This window comes from Mauremys mutica, chromosome 3 (assembly GCF_020497125.1).
Source record: "Mauremys mutica isolate MM-2020 ecotype Southern chromosome 3, ASM2049712v1, whole genome shotgun sequence".
NCBI lineage: Eukaryota > Metazoa > Chordata > Testudines > Geoemydidae > Mauremys > Mauremys mutica.
In genome coordinates this window covers 186,926,208-186,943,016 of record NC_059074.1, presented here as the reverse complement: position 1 = coordinate 186,943,016, position 16,809 = coordinate 186,926,208, and the positions used below count along the sequence as shown (strand labels likewise).

Sequence of the window (16,809 nt, the reverse complement as noted above, 5' to 3'; positions counted from 1 at the left end):
GGAAGTATTTATTTATACAATGTACAGTCAACCCGTGGAACTCTTTGCCAGAGGATGTTGTGAAGGCCAAGACTATAACAGGGTTCAAAAAAGACCTAAATAAATGAATGGCGGATAGGTCCATCAATGGCTATTAGCCAGGATGGGCAGGGCTGCTGTCCCTAGCCTCTGTCAGAATCTGGGAATGGGTGACCCTTGATGATTATGTGTTCTGATCCTCTGAAGCACCTTGCATTGGCTACTGTCAGAAGACAGGATACTAGGCTAGATGGACATTTTGTCTGACCCAGTATGGCCTTTCTTATGTTCTTAAGCTATATGTAAACACTATAACAGGGTTCAAAAAAGAACTAGATAAATTCATGGAGCATAGGTCCATCAATGGCTATTAGCCAGGATGGGCAGGAATGGTGTCCCTAGCCTCTCTTTGCCAGAAGCTGGGAATGAGCGACAGGGGATGGATCACTTGATTACCTGTTTTGTTCATTCCCTCTGGGGTACCTTGCACTGGCCACTGTCAGAAGGATACTGGGCTAGATGCAGTAGCGTAGCTAGCGGGGTGGAGGGGAAGCAACCGCTTCCCCTCAGCACATTTTCTAAAAGCGGCGCCTTAGTTAGGGGTTACCATGGCGCCAGCAGGCGGAGCCCACGCTCTGCTCTGAAGCTTGGTCTGCTGGACGGCGCTGGGCTCCTGCAGGCAAGGGAGGGCAGCACGCCCGGAGGAGTCATGGGGAGGGGGTGGCACGGCCGGAGGAGCGAGGGAGGGCGCAGCATGGTGGCCCGCCACTCACCCCCTCCCCTCCCGCTGCAGACAACTTTGATGCAGACGGTTTGGCAGCTGGGCCCCTTGGAGCACTCCGCGGTGCAGAGGCAGCTGGCTTGCTGGCCCAGGAGAGCCCCACCAGCGCAGCCACAAAGCAGAGGCAGTGGCAGAGCTGCGGCTCTGCGCTGCTCATTGCAAGCGCCGTGCACAGCCCGCTGCGAGGGCGGCTCGGTGCCCGCCCTGCCTCCTGCACTGACCGGGTCTTGGGGTAGGGAGGGTCTCCCCCGCCTCCTCGCAGCAGCCACACCGGGCGAAGCCGTCCCAGCAGGAGCCTTGGCGCCGCCCTCGACTCACAGGAATAAAACTCCCCCGAGGAGGAGAGAGCGCTTCCCCCCTCCCGCCACAGCCTGTCAGCGCGACCCGCCCACAGCCAGGCTCCGCCAGCAGCCCCGGGCAGGGCAGTGCCCCTGGGCTGAGCGGGTGAGCAGGGCTGCAGCTCGCTTGGATCGCACCAGGCGGCGTCTCGCAGCTCCTCCGGCTCTTGGCCGCTGAACTGCGCGCGAACTCGGCTACCGATTTGCCATGTGATCGGGGCTGCTGGGAGATTCACCATGGTGGGGTTTGCTCTCTGCTGCTGGCTGAGCCGGGCCTAGCGGCCGGGCCCCAGAAAGAAGCAGCGGAAGGGCAGGCAGTGGACTCCCAGGCTCTCCCAGTCCCAGGGGCAGCTCCAGCCCCCTCTGCACAGAGAGCCCCAGGGACCCCAGCCCACTCCCATCCCCGGTAACCCCTCCCCAAGCTCCATACCCAGTGTACCCCTCCCATGTACCCCGTGCCCTTGCTCTCCTTCACCTCCCCTCGTACCCCTGTCCTCTGCCACTCCCTCCACATCCTCCCCTTCACCTCCCCTCAGACCCCCTGTCCTTTGCATGCCACCCTCCCTCCACATCCTCCCCTTCACCTCCCCTCAGACCCCCCGTCCTTTGCCTGCCACCCTCCCTCCACATCCTCCCCTTCACCTCCCCTCAGACCCCCTGTCCTTTGCATGCCACCCTCCCTCCACATCCTCCCCTTCACCTCTCCTCAGACCCCCTGTCCTCTGCCAGCCTCCCTGTACAGCCACGCGGCCGGAGGAGCGAGGGGTGTGTGTGCATGGCCGCAGTGTGGCCAGAGAAGCCAGCCAAGGGGGGCACCTTTTTTATGTTTGTTCCCCCTGCTCTTAGAACCTGGCTACGCCACTGGCTAGATGGACCTTTGGACTGACCCAGCAGGGCCATTCTTATGTTCTTAACACTTCCCTTTCTTTATCGCCACAAACCTACAGCAGAGGGAGATGGAATCAATAAACATGTGAACCTATTTTCTATTGTAACTAAACCTATTGAATTCCTAATACCAGGTCACCCAAAGCAGCTCTTTAATGAACAGGAAACAGAGGAAAATCTAGCACAGCTTCACTATATTGCTCTAGGACAAAAATAAAATAAACAGAAACCTTGCATCTCCCTGGCGTTGACCCCAGAAAATTGGTGAAACTCAGACTTTATTTCCACAGTGCACAGGTGTAAGTGCACTTCACAAATACCTAAGTCACACAGTAAAGACTCTTATGTAACAGTGCATGGAACAGCTTGCTCCTTTAAGTAAACAGCTAATCCTAGGCCTTTTGCTACTTGAGCTACCATAAAATATCATTTTTCTGCCTACACTATTGATAAACATGGCCATGAACGAAAATCCACTATAGCATATTATGCACTGTATCGGAACTCAATGCACATTCAATTTGTCAGCCAGTCTCCATCCAAGAAAGCTTGTTGTTTACTATCTCACTAGCTTTGGCTATCCATGACTCATGCAAGAATAGCCAAAAAGGAAGAGACACAATACACTGCTACCCAGAGGACAGCTGTATTCACCACCAAAGCTTGCTTCAGAGAAAATACATTTTTTCCTATCCACTGGGGTCTGCACCAATTGCTCACTTAGCATAGGACATTCTACTTCAGCAAATGTAAAGACCTTATTCTTCAGGAACATTTACTCTCAAAGGCAAGGGGCCTGCTAGGGAAGCATATTCTTCCTGCTGGGTAACTCCCACTCCAGTTCAATCACTGCCTGATTTTGAAACCCATTCACTTCCCTACTGTGACGGGTTCCCCCTGGGGTGCCATCTGGAAATGGGGTACCACTGAGCCCCCCGATCCACCCGCCTGGGCTCCCTTTACACTGCACTGCTGTGACCAGCCTGCCAAGCACTCTCCCGAGCTCCAGCACACATACAGGTAGGGACACACCCAGCTGCAGATGTTGTGATCAGCTCTGCCTGGGGAGGCTACAGCTAAGAAAATACCCAGCTGCTTAAGTGCAGACCCCCCTCTGGAGTGTAAACCCAAAATTATACAATTTTGCGCTGCACAGAGATCTGTACAGCGTAAGCTCATGAAATTTGCCCCCTCCCTCAGTGTGGAAAATGATATGCAACAGCTTTCTGCCCCAAGTTATGACTCCCACCCACTGGTTTTAGACAAAACAAAAATAAGTTCAAGCAGGCTGCAGAGATTCTTAAGGGGCCAGCTGCACTTGCTTACAGCTTAAAAACCCCAGGTGTCCCTTTCACAGGCTAAAAATCCCTTTAGCCTGGGTCCAACACTCCCCCCCCCCACCCCCAGTTCAGTCTGTGTTCCTCAGGTGTTTCCTAGAGTCTCTTTGGGGCAGGAGTCAGTGAAGAATTACGATGGTGTCACTCCCCTGCCTTAAATAGCTTTTGCATATGCAGGGGCGGCTCTAAGAATCCCGCCGCCCCAAGCAGGGCGGCGCGCGGCAGGGCGCGCTCTGGCGGTGCCGGTCCCGCGGCTCCGGGGGACCTCTGGCAGACGTGCCTGCGGAGGTTCCGCTGGTCTCGCGGCTCCGGTAGAGCTTCCGCAGGCACGTCTGCGGGAGGTCCACCCGAGCCACGGGACCAGCGAACCCTCCGCAGTCATGCCTGCGGGAGGTCCCCCGAAGCCGCGGCTCCGGTGGACCTCCCGCAGGCATGACTGCGGAAGGTCCGCCGGAGCCGGCTGCCGCCGAAATGCCGCCCCAAGCGCACGCTTGGCGCGCGGGGGTCTGGAGCCGGCCCTGTGCATATGGCAGGAACACTTTGTCTGAAAGCTTGGTTCCCATGCCAGTCAGTGGAAAAACATTGGTATTCCAAGATGGAGTCCAGCACCAGGTGACCTGGTTACATGTCCCTGTAGTGCCACAGCAGCCATTGCTCAGGAGGCTGTTTTTAGAGTCCTCAGGAAGATTCCCTGTTGGGAGATGAGCTTCTTCTAAAACCTATTGTTTTCTCCGAATGGCTCATCAGCCTGAATGGGCCCTTCCCAGCCAGCCATCTAAACTGAGCATCTTTTGCCTAGTGGGCGTTTCCCAGGTGTAAACACATTTGTCAATATTCCTAACTCCAGATACAAAATGATATCTGCATACAAATAGGATAATCATATTCAGTAAACCATAACCTTTCCAGTGATATTTCACATGGCCTATCTTGCATAGAATACACCATAGTTATGCCATAATCATATCTCTATGAAGAATATGGGGTGTAGTGTCCCACCCACCCTCCCCTCTTACCTCTAGTTCTTGCAAGATAGAGGGTATATTTGTTGACTTGTTTGAAATACTCAAGAGAATGGGGGGGGGGGGGGGAAGGAAGTAACTGGGTTAGCAGGATAAACTGGACTTACATGGCCATGCTGTGAGGAAAAGGCCATTAAGATAAACCAGCAAGGAGTTTGTTGAAAATAAACCTGTTGATTAAAATGTACATTATGTCATTTTTGTTCACTACGTTTCTTGCTTTTGTAGATCTCAGAAAACCTCCATTTTTAAGGGTTTTTTTTAATTTCTTCAATGAAGGCAGCATCTTAGAACTATAGTCTCTCTGAATTCCCATCTGATGTCAAAAACCTTTTCAGATGGTTATTTCCAACTGCATTCACTTGCTGTTTCTGAATCCTTACTTAGAGAAGATCTCATCACTAAATAACGATATAACTAGACTAGCCTTTCACAACCCACAGCACAGAGCCTGAAGAAAAATGCACTGATCTACAGCTAAACAGGACATTGAACAGCAGAACTAAGGAGTGCATGTACCATTTTTTTTAAATTTCAGTTTACAAAATAAATAATCTCAAAGGTAGTGGATACTGACACTTGACATGTGACAGGGGCATAACTTTTTGTAACCCTGACCCAGTAAATGAAGCAGTCTCTTATTAGCAATCCTATATGCCTCCTATATCCTGTAATGTCAGAAGAGAAGTAAATCTTTGGCAAAAAAACACACAATGTCAAGACCCTATTATGCACAGTTGAATGGATAAAGAGAAAAGTCAGAGCAAACAACGAACATGAAAGGCCTGGCTGGGATCCATGCTTAGCCCTGCTAGAATACAACGCTCTATTAATATTGTCAGTTGAGAAACTGAGTCAGAGAAGTGAAGTCAGTCAGCACAAGGCCACAAGGGAAAGATAGCATCTTACCCAGGATTAGAAGGTTGGAATTCCTAGCTCCTAGTCCTATGCTCAGAACATTAGATCACATCTATTTGCTACTTTATTTTTTACTTTAACTACCAACCACTTTCAAACAGCATATTAATGAAGCAGAGATGATTCAAACTTCACATTCTGGACAGTTCTTTAAACTTTATTGGAAAAAACAATTCCCTCTGAATTGTCATCAGATGTAATTTAAAAAAAGCATGTGCTTTCACCAGGCAATCTGACACGAAATTATAACATATACAATTAAACCAATTGCGAGATCAACATATTAGACAACAGCTAAAAGTTAATTTAGTGCATGTTTTGTCTAACATGAGCATTTTTACTATATGAAAATCTTGCAATACTTTATTAAATCTCTAGAGGTGTACAAGAAGAAATTTGGGAGCTCTAATTACAGGTAGCACAATGGAGAAGTCTCCAGTGACCGCACTGAAGTTACAATAAAGTAGTGTGAGAGTTAATCAATTCTTATCTGTCTTTATCTTTCATATCTACTCAACACAATGGAAATACAACTCACTCCAGATAGTACTATATTTATAGACCTTATAGACAGGTCTTTTAAGTGTTACTGTACCACAAACCTTCTTAAGAGCTAAACAGAATACATCTATGACTTCCTACAGACCCTTAAAATCATATTTGTTATTTCCTTTAAGAAGGTAAATAGTTTTGGTTAGGCATGTTTATCAGCAATCCATGCTGAAATTGTACTGGTGAAGGTCTTCTCCCATTTTATCCCTACTGTGTGTTTTCAGTGTTTCCCTAAAGCAGAAATCACCCTTAATGGTATGGAATTTCCTAGGTCTTCTCTAGATCATTTATTAGATATTGGTGTCAAATCAGTATCTCTTTTGGAGTAAGCTCATATTTTCATTCCAGCTCCACCTGTCTGAAGTTGCTAGCACTAGTAGTATCTTCTGAATCTGTGGTAATAATGACTTCCATTTGCTCACTTTTCCTGCTAGTACCATTCCATGCCTGTTTGCTTGCAGCTCCTTTTCATCACAGTTTGGTCGGTTCCTGGTCAGTTTTATGCCACCGAGAAACCAAAGCCTCCTGAGAAGTTCTGTCTCTGTTTCTTTGGATAACTTGTTCTGATCTGGCCTGGTTGTAGCAGAGGAGAGGCAAGTGCAAGAAACTGAATAATCCCATTTGCAATCTGAAACATCTTTAAAGGACTGACAGTTGGGAGGTCACTGTAAATTTGTCATGGGACCACAAGACAAATAATGCTGGTTAATTAGTGATCCCCTGTAAAAAGCCTACAATGACTGCAGGAAGATGTCATTTTGTGACCCTTCTACTGAGTGCTGTGACTGAGTTTAAAAAAAAAAAGTTTTTCGGGAAGTTCTTTAAAATCTCTTTTGCTGGCTATTATAGCAACAGAAGAAAAGGCTTGAGGCTACAAAAACAACGAGGAGTCTGGTGGCACCTTAAAGACTAACAGATTTATTTGGGCATAAGCTTTTGTGGGTAACAAGCCCATTTCTTCAGAGGCATGGAGTGAAAATTACAGATGCAGGCATAAATATACTGACACATGAAGAGAAGGGAGAACCAGTGTTAACAAGGCCAATTCAGTTAGGGTGGATGTGGTCCACTCCCAATAATTGATGAGGAGGCGTCAATACCAAGAGAGGGAAAATTGCTTTTGTAGTGAGCCAGCCATTTCCAATCCCTATTCAATCCCAAATTAATGGTGCTAAATTTGCAAATTAATTGTAGCTCTGAAGTGTCTGAAGAAGAAAGAAATGTTAGAGGAGCAGCAACAATGCATGGTGGCTGTGGCACCTGGGCAGAGTGTGGATGGGGAAGGGATAAATAGTTACATGGTCTGTACTTTAGACAGTTGCTTATTTGTTGTTTGTCTATTACCGTCTGTGTCTTGTCTATTTAGATCATAAACTCTTTGGGGCAGAAATTGTCTCCTATGTGTCTGAATAGCACCTCGCACAATGGATCCCATGCCTCAACAGGGGGCCTTCAGCACTATGATAACAATAATAAATAAATAAAAGACCCAAGAATCAAGAAACTGAAAAGAAAGGACAGAATGCACAGAAAGAAACAGAGTGCTAGATAACCTCATAGATTCTTTCACTGACTCACTGGCTAACCTGTGCATAAGCTCTGCCTTGTCAGACTTATGCTGCGTTGCCATGGAAGTTGAGAATTCAATTCCTCTAGCTCTTGTACACTCATATAAACTTCTGGCAACAACAACATTCTTTTTGTTTGTCCAGACTTGGTTGTCCTGGCAATATTTGCCTCTGGCTTCCTATTTCATTACAAGGTGGGACTTGTAGCCAAGTTACATAAACAGAGACTTTTTTTCCATTCTAATCCTTCCTTCTCTCCACCATACAACTTAAAATGGAACTAATATAAGAAGAGAGTGGCTCGCCAGGAATATTCTTACCAAATACATTAATTGACTACACAACACATGTACACTTGTGTTGTTTCAACATGTTTTATCATCACCCCTAGAAATATAATCAACCTATTCAATTCACAAGCTTCTTTTTCTTTTACCTGACTTTTGGAGGCCTGATTCTGATTGCACATCAGTGTAGATAAGGAGTCAATGGGACAGATTTTGTTCACAGTTACACATGAGGGCAAATCTGGAATAATGATTGCCTAATCAGTGGAGTTATTCTAGATCAGTAGCTCTCAATCTTTCCAGACTACTGTATCCTTTTCAGGAATCTGATTAGTCTTGAGTACCCCAAATTTGACCTCACTGAAAAAACTACAGGCTTAGAAAAACAGACGTAAACATACAAAAGTGTCACAGCACGCTATTATTGAAAAATTGCTTACTTTCTCATTTTTATCATATAATTATAAAATAAATCAAATGGAATATAAATATTGTACTTGCATTTCAGTGTATAGTATATAAGGCAGTATAAACAAGTCGTCTGTATTAAATTTTAGTTTGTACTGACTTCACTGGTGCTTTTCATGTAGCCTGTTGTAAATCTAGGCAAATATCTAGATGAGTTGATTTATCCCCTGGAAGATCTCCGCATATCCCCAGGGGTAAATGTACCCCTTCTTGAGAACCACTGTTCTAGACGTTCACCAACATAACTGAGATCAGAATGTCACCTAATGGATTTACATCAATGTAATATTGATGTAAATGAAGTATGAATCCAGTTTTGTCTTTAAAAAGCTTCTTGACTACTGCAAAATGTCTCAGTACAAGCAAGCATTATGTCTCTGCTAACTTCAGAATGTACTATCAGAGATAGCCTAAAATTCTATGCACAAGAGCTGATCATTAGTGTGATACAGCATGGCCAGAGGGCATCAGGAGAGGGTTAGAAGGGAGCCTTATTCCCTGTAAGGGGAAGAAAGTTTGCTATAGATTAACTAGAGCACCTGACACCAATTAGAGTACCTGAAGCCAATTAGAGCACCTGCAGTCAGTCACGTGATAAAAACCCATGCTTCAATCAGACAGTGTGGGAGTAGGAGCAGAAAGGATTGGTGTTAGAGCAGAGAACAGTTTGGAGGAGTTGGAGCAGAAAGAATTGGTGTTGAAGCAGAGGACAGTTTGGAGAAGTGCTGCAGTGGGCTAAGAAGTCCTAGACCCTAGGTAAGGGGCACCTGGCTTGTGCAGAGGGAGGGCAGGAAGCCCCCCACAAGCTGAAGGGCAGGAGAGGGAAGTAGCCCAGGGGAAGGAACCATCAGTTCAAGTGGTTCACCACTATCCTCAGGGCCCCTGGGCTGGGACCTGGAGTAGAGGGCGGGCCCAGGTCCCTCCCTCTCCACTCCCCTCCTCTAGGACACTAGTGGGGCAATTAATATTCCAATTTAGGGGCAAGAAATGGGGCCCTGAACCCCCACCCAAAGAAGAGAAAGCACGAGACCCATCATAATAGTGCTGGCAATTTGCCACATGTGGTGTCAGGGGTGGGATTTGCGCGCTGGGGACTTAAACCAGGGTTAGCCAAAACCCTCCCGTCCTTAAGATGGACGACGTGGTCAAGGCCCTAATACAAGCCACCGCGGCCCAGCAGGAGGCTACCCGGGTCCAAGCAACCGCCCAACAGGAGGCGACTCGGATGCAGCAGGAGACTAATCATCTGTTGATGAGTCAGGCTGCCCAGGACCGGGCCCTGCTGAAAGACCTGGTGAACCAGATGAAGGCCCTTATGGAACTGAACTGCAACTGTGAAGGGACCCGGATCATACAGGCCAGCCATTGCCTACAGAAAATGAAACGGGAGGATGATGTGGAGGCATACCTCCTGGCTTTTGAAAGAGCAGCCCTGTGGGAGGCCTGGCCCCGAGATCAGTGGTCTGGTATCCTCGCCCCATTCCTGTGTGGGGAGGCCCAGAAGGTCTACTATGATATGGCCGCAGAGACTGCAGCAGATTACCCTCAGCTGAAGGCAGAGATCCTGGCCAGATCCGGAGAAATGACGGCATTGCAAGCCCAGAGGTTCCATGAGTGGCAGTATACAGAGAACAAGACACCCCGATCACAATTGTTTGACCTGATCCACCTGACCTGGAAATGGCTGCGCCCTGAGGCCCTCAGCTCTGAGAAGATAATGGAGGTCCTGGTACTGGACCGGTATATGAGGGGGCTACCACCATGCCTCTGGGCTTGGGTTGGCCAGAATGACCTCTCCACCTATCATGAGTTGGTCTCCCTCGTGGAAAGACAGCTGGCAGCCCGTGAACTGTTCCAGACCTCAGGCGGGGAGACACAACAATCCAGGAAGCCAATCCCAAACCCAAGGCCCCAGACTGTCAAGAACTACAGGAGAACTGTAACAGCGAGGAAAGACACCGAGGAATGGCCCGAGGCCAAGAAGGGACCTAGGGGTTTGGGAAGAGAGGTGGGGGGCCGGCCAAATAGCCCCAGGCAGAGGGTGACAACTGGAATAAGGGGGTGGTGTTATGAGTGTGGGGAATTGGGGCATATAGCAGCCCAATGCCCCAACAGGGAAGAACCTATGCAGTGTAATCTGGGGAATTACGGGGAGCAATGTGGCCTAATCGGCCTCGTAGGGGTCACAATGACCTCACATGGGTATACAAGATCAGTAAAAATAAATGGTATTAAGACCATAGCATTAATAGATTCTGGGAGTGCTGTCACGCTGGTCTCCGGGAAGTTGGTGGGGCGAGACCAATTAACCCGGGCCAAAAACACAGGGGTAACGTGCGTTCATGGCACCGTGAATTTCTATCCCACAATCCCGGTATGGATTGAGATCCAGGGTAATACTACCAGGGTGACTGCAGGGGTGGTCCCCAAGCTCCCCTACCCTGTCTTAATCGGTAGGGACTTCCCTGGGTTTGAGAGCTTACTTATCCCAATAGAGCCAGGGGAGGGTAGCAATCCCCAGGCTGAGACGGAGTCACCTACAGATAGCCTCACCCCAATGTTTGTCGAATTTGCTCCAGAGTTATTCTCATCCCCTGGGAACCCCCGAAAGTCTAGGCGGGAAAGGAGGGCAGATAAAAGATTAGGGACCAGGATTCTAGCAGAGAATCAAAAAACTTCCCTTGTGGGCAGGCGAACCCGTTCAGGAGGCCAGGAGATAATTCAGGCCAGGGAGGACTCGGAGGCGGTTCCTAGCCCAAGTAGGAGCAACCCAGGGGGAAGAGCAGAAATAGGCCCCCTAGAATTAGGTCAGATCGGTACTGCACGTGAGAATTTCGGGCAGGACCAGGCCAATGATCCGCTATATGCGAATGTGAGGGAGGAGGTAGTGGAAGTAAATGGTGTACCTGTGGAAGGAAAGATCAAAGGCCCAAGGCCATATTATGTGCTCAAACGCGATCTCTTGCACAGGATAGAGCAAATACGAGGGGAAGAAATAGAGCAACTCTTAGTCCCACGGAAACACACACTTCAGCAGTATTAGAGTTAGCTCACACTCATCTATTTGGGGGACATCTAGGAGTAGACAAGACACTTGATAGAGTCCTAAGAAGGTTTTATTGGCCAGGGATACGTGCAGAAGTCCAGTGCTATTGTGCCTCCTGCCCTGAATGCCAGTTGCATAGCCCCCAACCTTACTTGCGGGCCCCATTAGTACCTTTGCCTATTATTGAGGTCCCTTTTGAGAGGATAGCCATGGACATAGTGGGCCCACTGGAAAGATCGGCACGGGGCCACCGAAACGTAGTAGTCATCCTTGACTACACCACGCGATATCCAGAAGCCATTCCTTTAGGAAACCCCACATCCAAGGCAATAGCAAAAGAACTACTACAGGTTTTTGCCAGAGTGGGCATCCCTAAGGAGATACTGACAGACCAAGAAACCCCTTTCATGTCAAAATTAATGAAGGACTTATGTGCCCTACTCCGCATCCAGGCCATACGGATCTCAGTCTACCATCCACAAACAGATGGACTGGTCGAGCGGTTTAATCGTACCCTTAAAAGTATGATCCGGAAGGTGGTAGCACAGGATGGAAAAGACTGGGATACCCTTCTACCGTATCTAATGTTTGCTATACGGGAAGTCCCCCAGGCGTCCACTGGTTTCTCTCCCTTTGAACTACTATACGGACGCCACCCACGTGGGATATTAGATATCGCCAAGGAAGATTGGGAAGAACAACCCAACCCAGGAAAGAATGTCATTGAGCACGTGACACAGATGAGAGAGAGAATAACTCGAGTAACCCCTATAGTACGAGAACATTTGGAAAAAGCACAAGAGGCCCAGGGGACATATTACAACCGTTGGGCGAAAGTACAGAGATTTCAGCCAGGGGAATGGGTGATGGTGCTAGTGCCAACAGCAGAAAGCAAACTGCTAGCCAGCTGGCATGGACCATATGAGATAGTGGAAGCCATTGGGGAGGTGGACTATAAGGTCAGACAACCAGACCGCCGAAAGCCAGAGCAAATCTATCACATCAACTTACTGAAGCCCTGGCGTGACCGAGAGATGTGTCTGGTCATTCAAGGAGCAACACCCCAGACAGACGACCCACAGGGGCAGGTAAAGATATCTCCTGAATTAACTCCAGAACAACGAACAGAGGTCACTGAGATGATCCACTGGAACCAGGACATGTTCTGTACACAACCGGGCCATACGACATTGGTCCAACATCATATTGTCACCAGCCCCGGAGTAAGGGTGACGATAAGACCATACTGAATACCGGAAGCTAAAAGGGAAGAAATTAGGATGGAAGTGAAGAAGATGCTGGAACTCGGCGTTATTGAAGAATCCCACAGTCAGTGGTCCAGACCTATCGTCCTAGTCCCCAAGCCTGATGGCACCCGGAGGTTTTGCAACAACTTCCGGAAATTGAATGAAGTATCCCAATTCGATGCCTATCCGATACCATGCATTGACGAGCTAGTTGATCAGTTAGGCAAGGCCCGATACCTAACCACTCTGGATCTGACCAAAGGATATTGGCAAATTCCCCTGGCCAAGAATGTCAAGGAAAAGACTGCTTTCTCTACACCCGATGGCCTGTTTCAATACACTGTCCTCCCTTTCGGACTCCATGGGGCCCCTGCAACGTTCCAACGACTTATGGATAAGTTACTGCTACCCCATGCCAAGTATACCGCCGCCTATCTAGACGACATAGTCATCCATAGCCCTGACTGGGAAATGCACCTAGGAAAAGTAGAAGCAGTGCTAGATGCCCTGCGGAAGGCCAGCCTCACTGCTAACCCTCTCAAGAGCGTGATAGGACTAGCTGAGGCCAGATACCTCAGGTATGTAGTAGGGAGAGGTTTGGTGAAACCCCAATGGAACAAAGTGGAGGCAATACAAGGTGGGCCTCGACCAGTCCGCAAAAAGCAAGTCAGAGCATTTCTAGGGATAGTAGGATACTATAGAAGATTCATCCCTCATTTCGCCACAAGAGCAGGGCCATTGACGGATCTGATAAAAGCTCAGGGCCCCGAGATAGTAAAGTGGACTGATAAGACAGAAGAAGCATTTGCAGATTTAAGGACAGCCCTATGCTGCCATCCAGAACTTATAGCCCCAGACTTCAAGAAGGAATTCATCCTACAAACAGATGCCTCGGAGGTAGGGCTAGGAGCCATCGTTTCACAGATGGTAGGGGAGGAGGAACACCCAATCTTGTACCTCAGCTGGAAACTCCTCCCCAGGGAACAAAAGTACGCTGTCGTTGAAAAGGAAGGTCTGGAGGTAAAATGGGCTATGGAGACTCTCCGCTACTATCTGCTGGGGCGGCGGTTTACCCTCGTGACAGACGATGCCCCGCTCCAGTGGATGCACAGAAACAAGGAGAAGAATGCAAGAGTGACTAGGTGGTTCCTATCCCTGCAGCTCTTCCATTTCCGGGTACAGCATAGGGCTGGAAGCCAACATGGCAACGCTGATGGCCTATCACGACAACACTGCCTCTCGTCCCAAGTAGCCCAACCCGATGGTGTTGAGTGCGGGGGGAAGGATATGTGATACAGCATGGCCAGAGGGCAGCAGGAGAGGGTTAGAAGGGAGCCTTATTCCCTGTAAGGGGAAGAAAGTTTGCTATAGATTAACTAGAGCACCTGACGCCAATTAGAGCACCTGCACCTGCAGTCAGTCACACGATAAAAACCCATGCTTCAATCAGACAGTGTGGGAGTAGGAGCAGAAAGAACTGGTGTTGAAGCAGAGGACAGTTTGGAGAAGTGCTGCGGTGGGCTAAGAAGTCCTAGACCCTAGGTAAGGGGCACCTGGCTTGTGCAGAGGGAGGGCAGGAAGCCCCCCACAAGCTGAAGGGCAGGAGAGGGAAGTAGCCCGGGGAAGGAACCGTCAGTTCAAGTGGTTCACCACTATCCTCAGGGCCCCTGGGCTGGGACCTGGAGTAGAGGGCGGGCCCAGGTCCCTCCCTCTCCACTCCCCTCCTCTAGGTCACTAGTGGGGCAATTAATATTCCAATTTAGGGGCAAGAAATGGCGCCCTGAACCCCCCCCAAAGAAGAGAAAGCGCGAGTCCCATCATAATAGTGCTGGCAATTTGCCACAATAGGTAGAGACTAACAGCAGAAAAGGCACATGAGAAGGGTGATGCATAGGTTGTTTTTGTATGGTGCATCTTATAACATATTGCATTGTAATACAGCCAGCTCATTTATTGCAACTCTTTGGTTAAGGACTGTGGTTACAATATTACGTATGTTATTTACTGCATGCAATAAAGATGTGAGGTCAGATCACACTCTCTGCTTTTATGCATGGGGACAAAAAAGCCTGCAAATAAGGGCCTAATTTTTGTAGCACCCTCTCCACCAAACATTCAGAGATTTCCCAAACAGATCCCCACTCTATGCTCTTAACCACCCCAACTTTTTCACCTACCCATTAATTAAATCAGAAGGGGACTTCTGTTCAACCACTCTTTTTTTATCCTTTCTATTCTATTGCCTTGTGCATGTGCTCTAACCACCCAGATTCTTCTATTTTAGTCCAAGAAAATGCAATCCTAATTTACTGGAAACTTGTCTGGAACAGAGACACGAACACCGCTGAAATGAATCAAAATTTTAGTCAAGTAAATATCAGCAGAAAATCTTGGGGAACTGATTTTAGGATTAAGCAACTGCAACTCTCTCTAGACTTTACTATATGCTCACACAGTGTCTAGAACAATGGGGCCAGAACCTGGCTGAGAATTCCGTAATACAAGTGGCAAATACTAATCATTTTAATGGGAGCTGTGTTGATCGTCACATTAATGAAAAAAGCTTTTCTTATATAAATAATTTTATTCTTAACTTTAGAGCCAAGCGACAGAAGACAAACCAGAGTCAGCTTCTATCTGAAACAAGCAACTCCATTCTGTTCAGCATTCACAGAGCCGTGTACTGTCATGTGAAAGGTGGCCATTAGAACTTTCAATCCATCTCCCACAATCTGACATAACAATAGCGACTATTTCACACAAGAGTTGTGCCTCTGTTACATAAGGACTGAAACTAGTCTATACACTAAGGCCTAAGCTACACTAGAAAAGGCAAACTCTCCTAGTGTAGATGCATTTTACACCAGCAAAGTTGGTGCTTTTGCCAACATAGCTTATCTTGGTTTTCTCAAACAAAATAAGCTACCACCTTTTTTGCTGGTATAACACTAGGGCTTTGCCAGTATAAAAAGGTTTGAAAAATTATACCCCAACATTATCACAGTGACAAAAGTTTTAAGTGTAGACCTGGACTAAGACAAATTTCTTGCACCGAAGATATTAAATTAAAGATAGACAAGACAAACAAAAACATGAAATAAAACTTCACATAAGATGGTGCAGAGATATTATTCTTCATGGCGAGTTTCTGGTAAGGCTTAAACAGGAATTCTAAACTTGCCCTGAATATATAGGAGAAAATAATCACTGTATAAACCAAGTTGCTTAAACATACATACATACTGGATACACTCTTCCAGTAATATTATAGCTAACCATGAATCTCCTGAAAAGAAGTTTGACATTACTGTTTCCTAAGTCTGCTTTCTTTCTGATCCACCAAAATCATCATAAATATTTTGTGCTTCTGTGAATTGCACAGAACAGCCATGGGCCAAACCACAGATCTCTTAAAGAGTCTTATTATAAGCCAGATTTTTCTTGGTTCGAATTACACCACCCACAAACATCCTTGCCCAAATTGTGTCTCTCTATGTGCACCACTTGCAAGCATTGTTACATACTTGTGTGTTTGAGAAGCACTGATATTAACCTAAAATATACTGTTTCCTCATGCCTAGCCAATGTAGTTTGACAACTGGTAGGAAGACCCTGTTGCATGCTGTAAGTCTTGGAAAGCATCTGGTTTCTTTGCCAAAACTCATATCTGTGACCATATATTGAATGTGTTTGGATTATATCTTTTGTTTGCCATCTGAAAACAAATACATGCTGTCAAGGTTCCTTCCCCACTCTGAACTTTAGGGTACAGATGTGGGGATCTGCATGGACACTTCTAAACTTAATTACCAGCTTAGATCTGGTATTGCTGCCACCACTCCCAAGCACTAATTCCCTTCCCTGGATAGCCTTGAGAGACTCTTCACCAATTCCCTGGTGAACACAGATCCAAACCCCTTGGATCTTAAAACAAGGAGAAATTAACCATCCCCTCTCCTTTCTCCCACCAACTCCTGGTGGATCCAGATCCAACCCCCTGGGATCTAAAAACAAGGAAAAAATCAATCAGGTATTAAGAAAAAAGGCTTTTAATTAAAGAAAAGAAAGGTAAAAGAAAACCCTCTGGGAGAGATTAGCATATCAGCTACTCTCACAGACAACAGATTCAAAACACAGAGGATGTTCCCCTGGGCAAAAACTTAATACACACAAGAATACCCAAATTTTGATAATTTCCTTAATGGTACCAAGACAAGTTACAAAGAAAATAAACATAAACCTATTTATCCCTTTCTAAAACTTACTACTCTGATAAGAGGCTGGTTCCTTGATCTTTTTCACTCCGGCTGAAACTGAAACTCTAAGGCCTGGTCTACAC

General features: G+C 47.2%; 1 protein-coding gene across 6 annotated transcripts in view; it reads right to left on the bottom strand.

The window, feature by feature from the left end:
• Positions 1-16,809, bottom strand: part of CCDC85A (coiled-coil domain containing 85A) — a 178,424-nt gene that overhangs the window by 20,778 nt on the left and 140,837 nt on the right. The window contains exon 4 of one of the 6 annotated variants that reach the window (XM_045008675.1): positions 6,208-6,427. The exons of the other annotated variants lie outside the window; for them this stretch is intronic. Coding sequence (XP_044864610.1) covers positions 6,326-6,427 — 102 coding nt within the window. The 3' untranslated portion in view covers positions 6,208-6,325. Of the gene's footprint in view, positions 1-6,207; positions 6,428-16,809 lie in introns of those variants that run through there. 6 annotated transcript variants of the gene reach the window in all.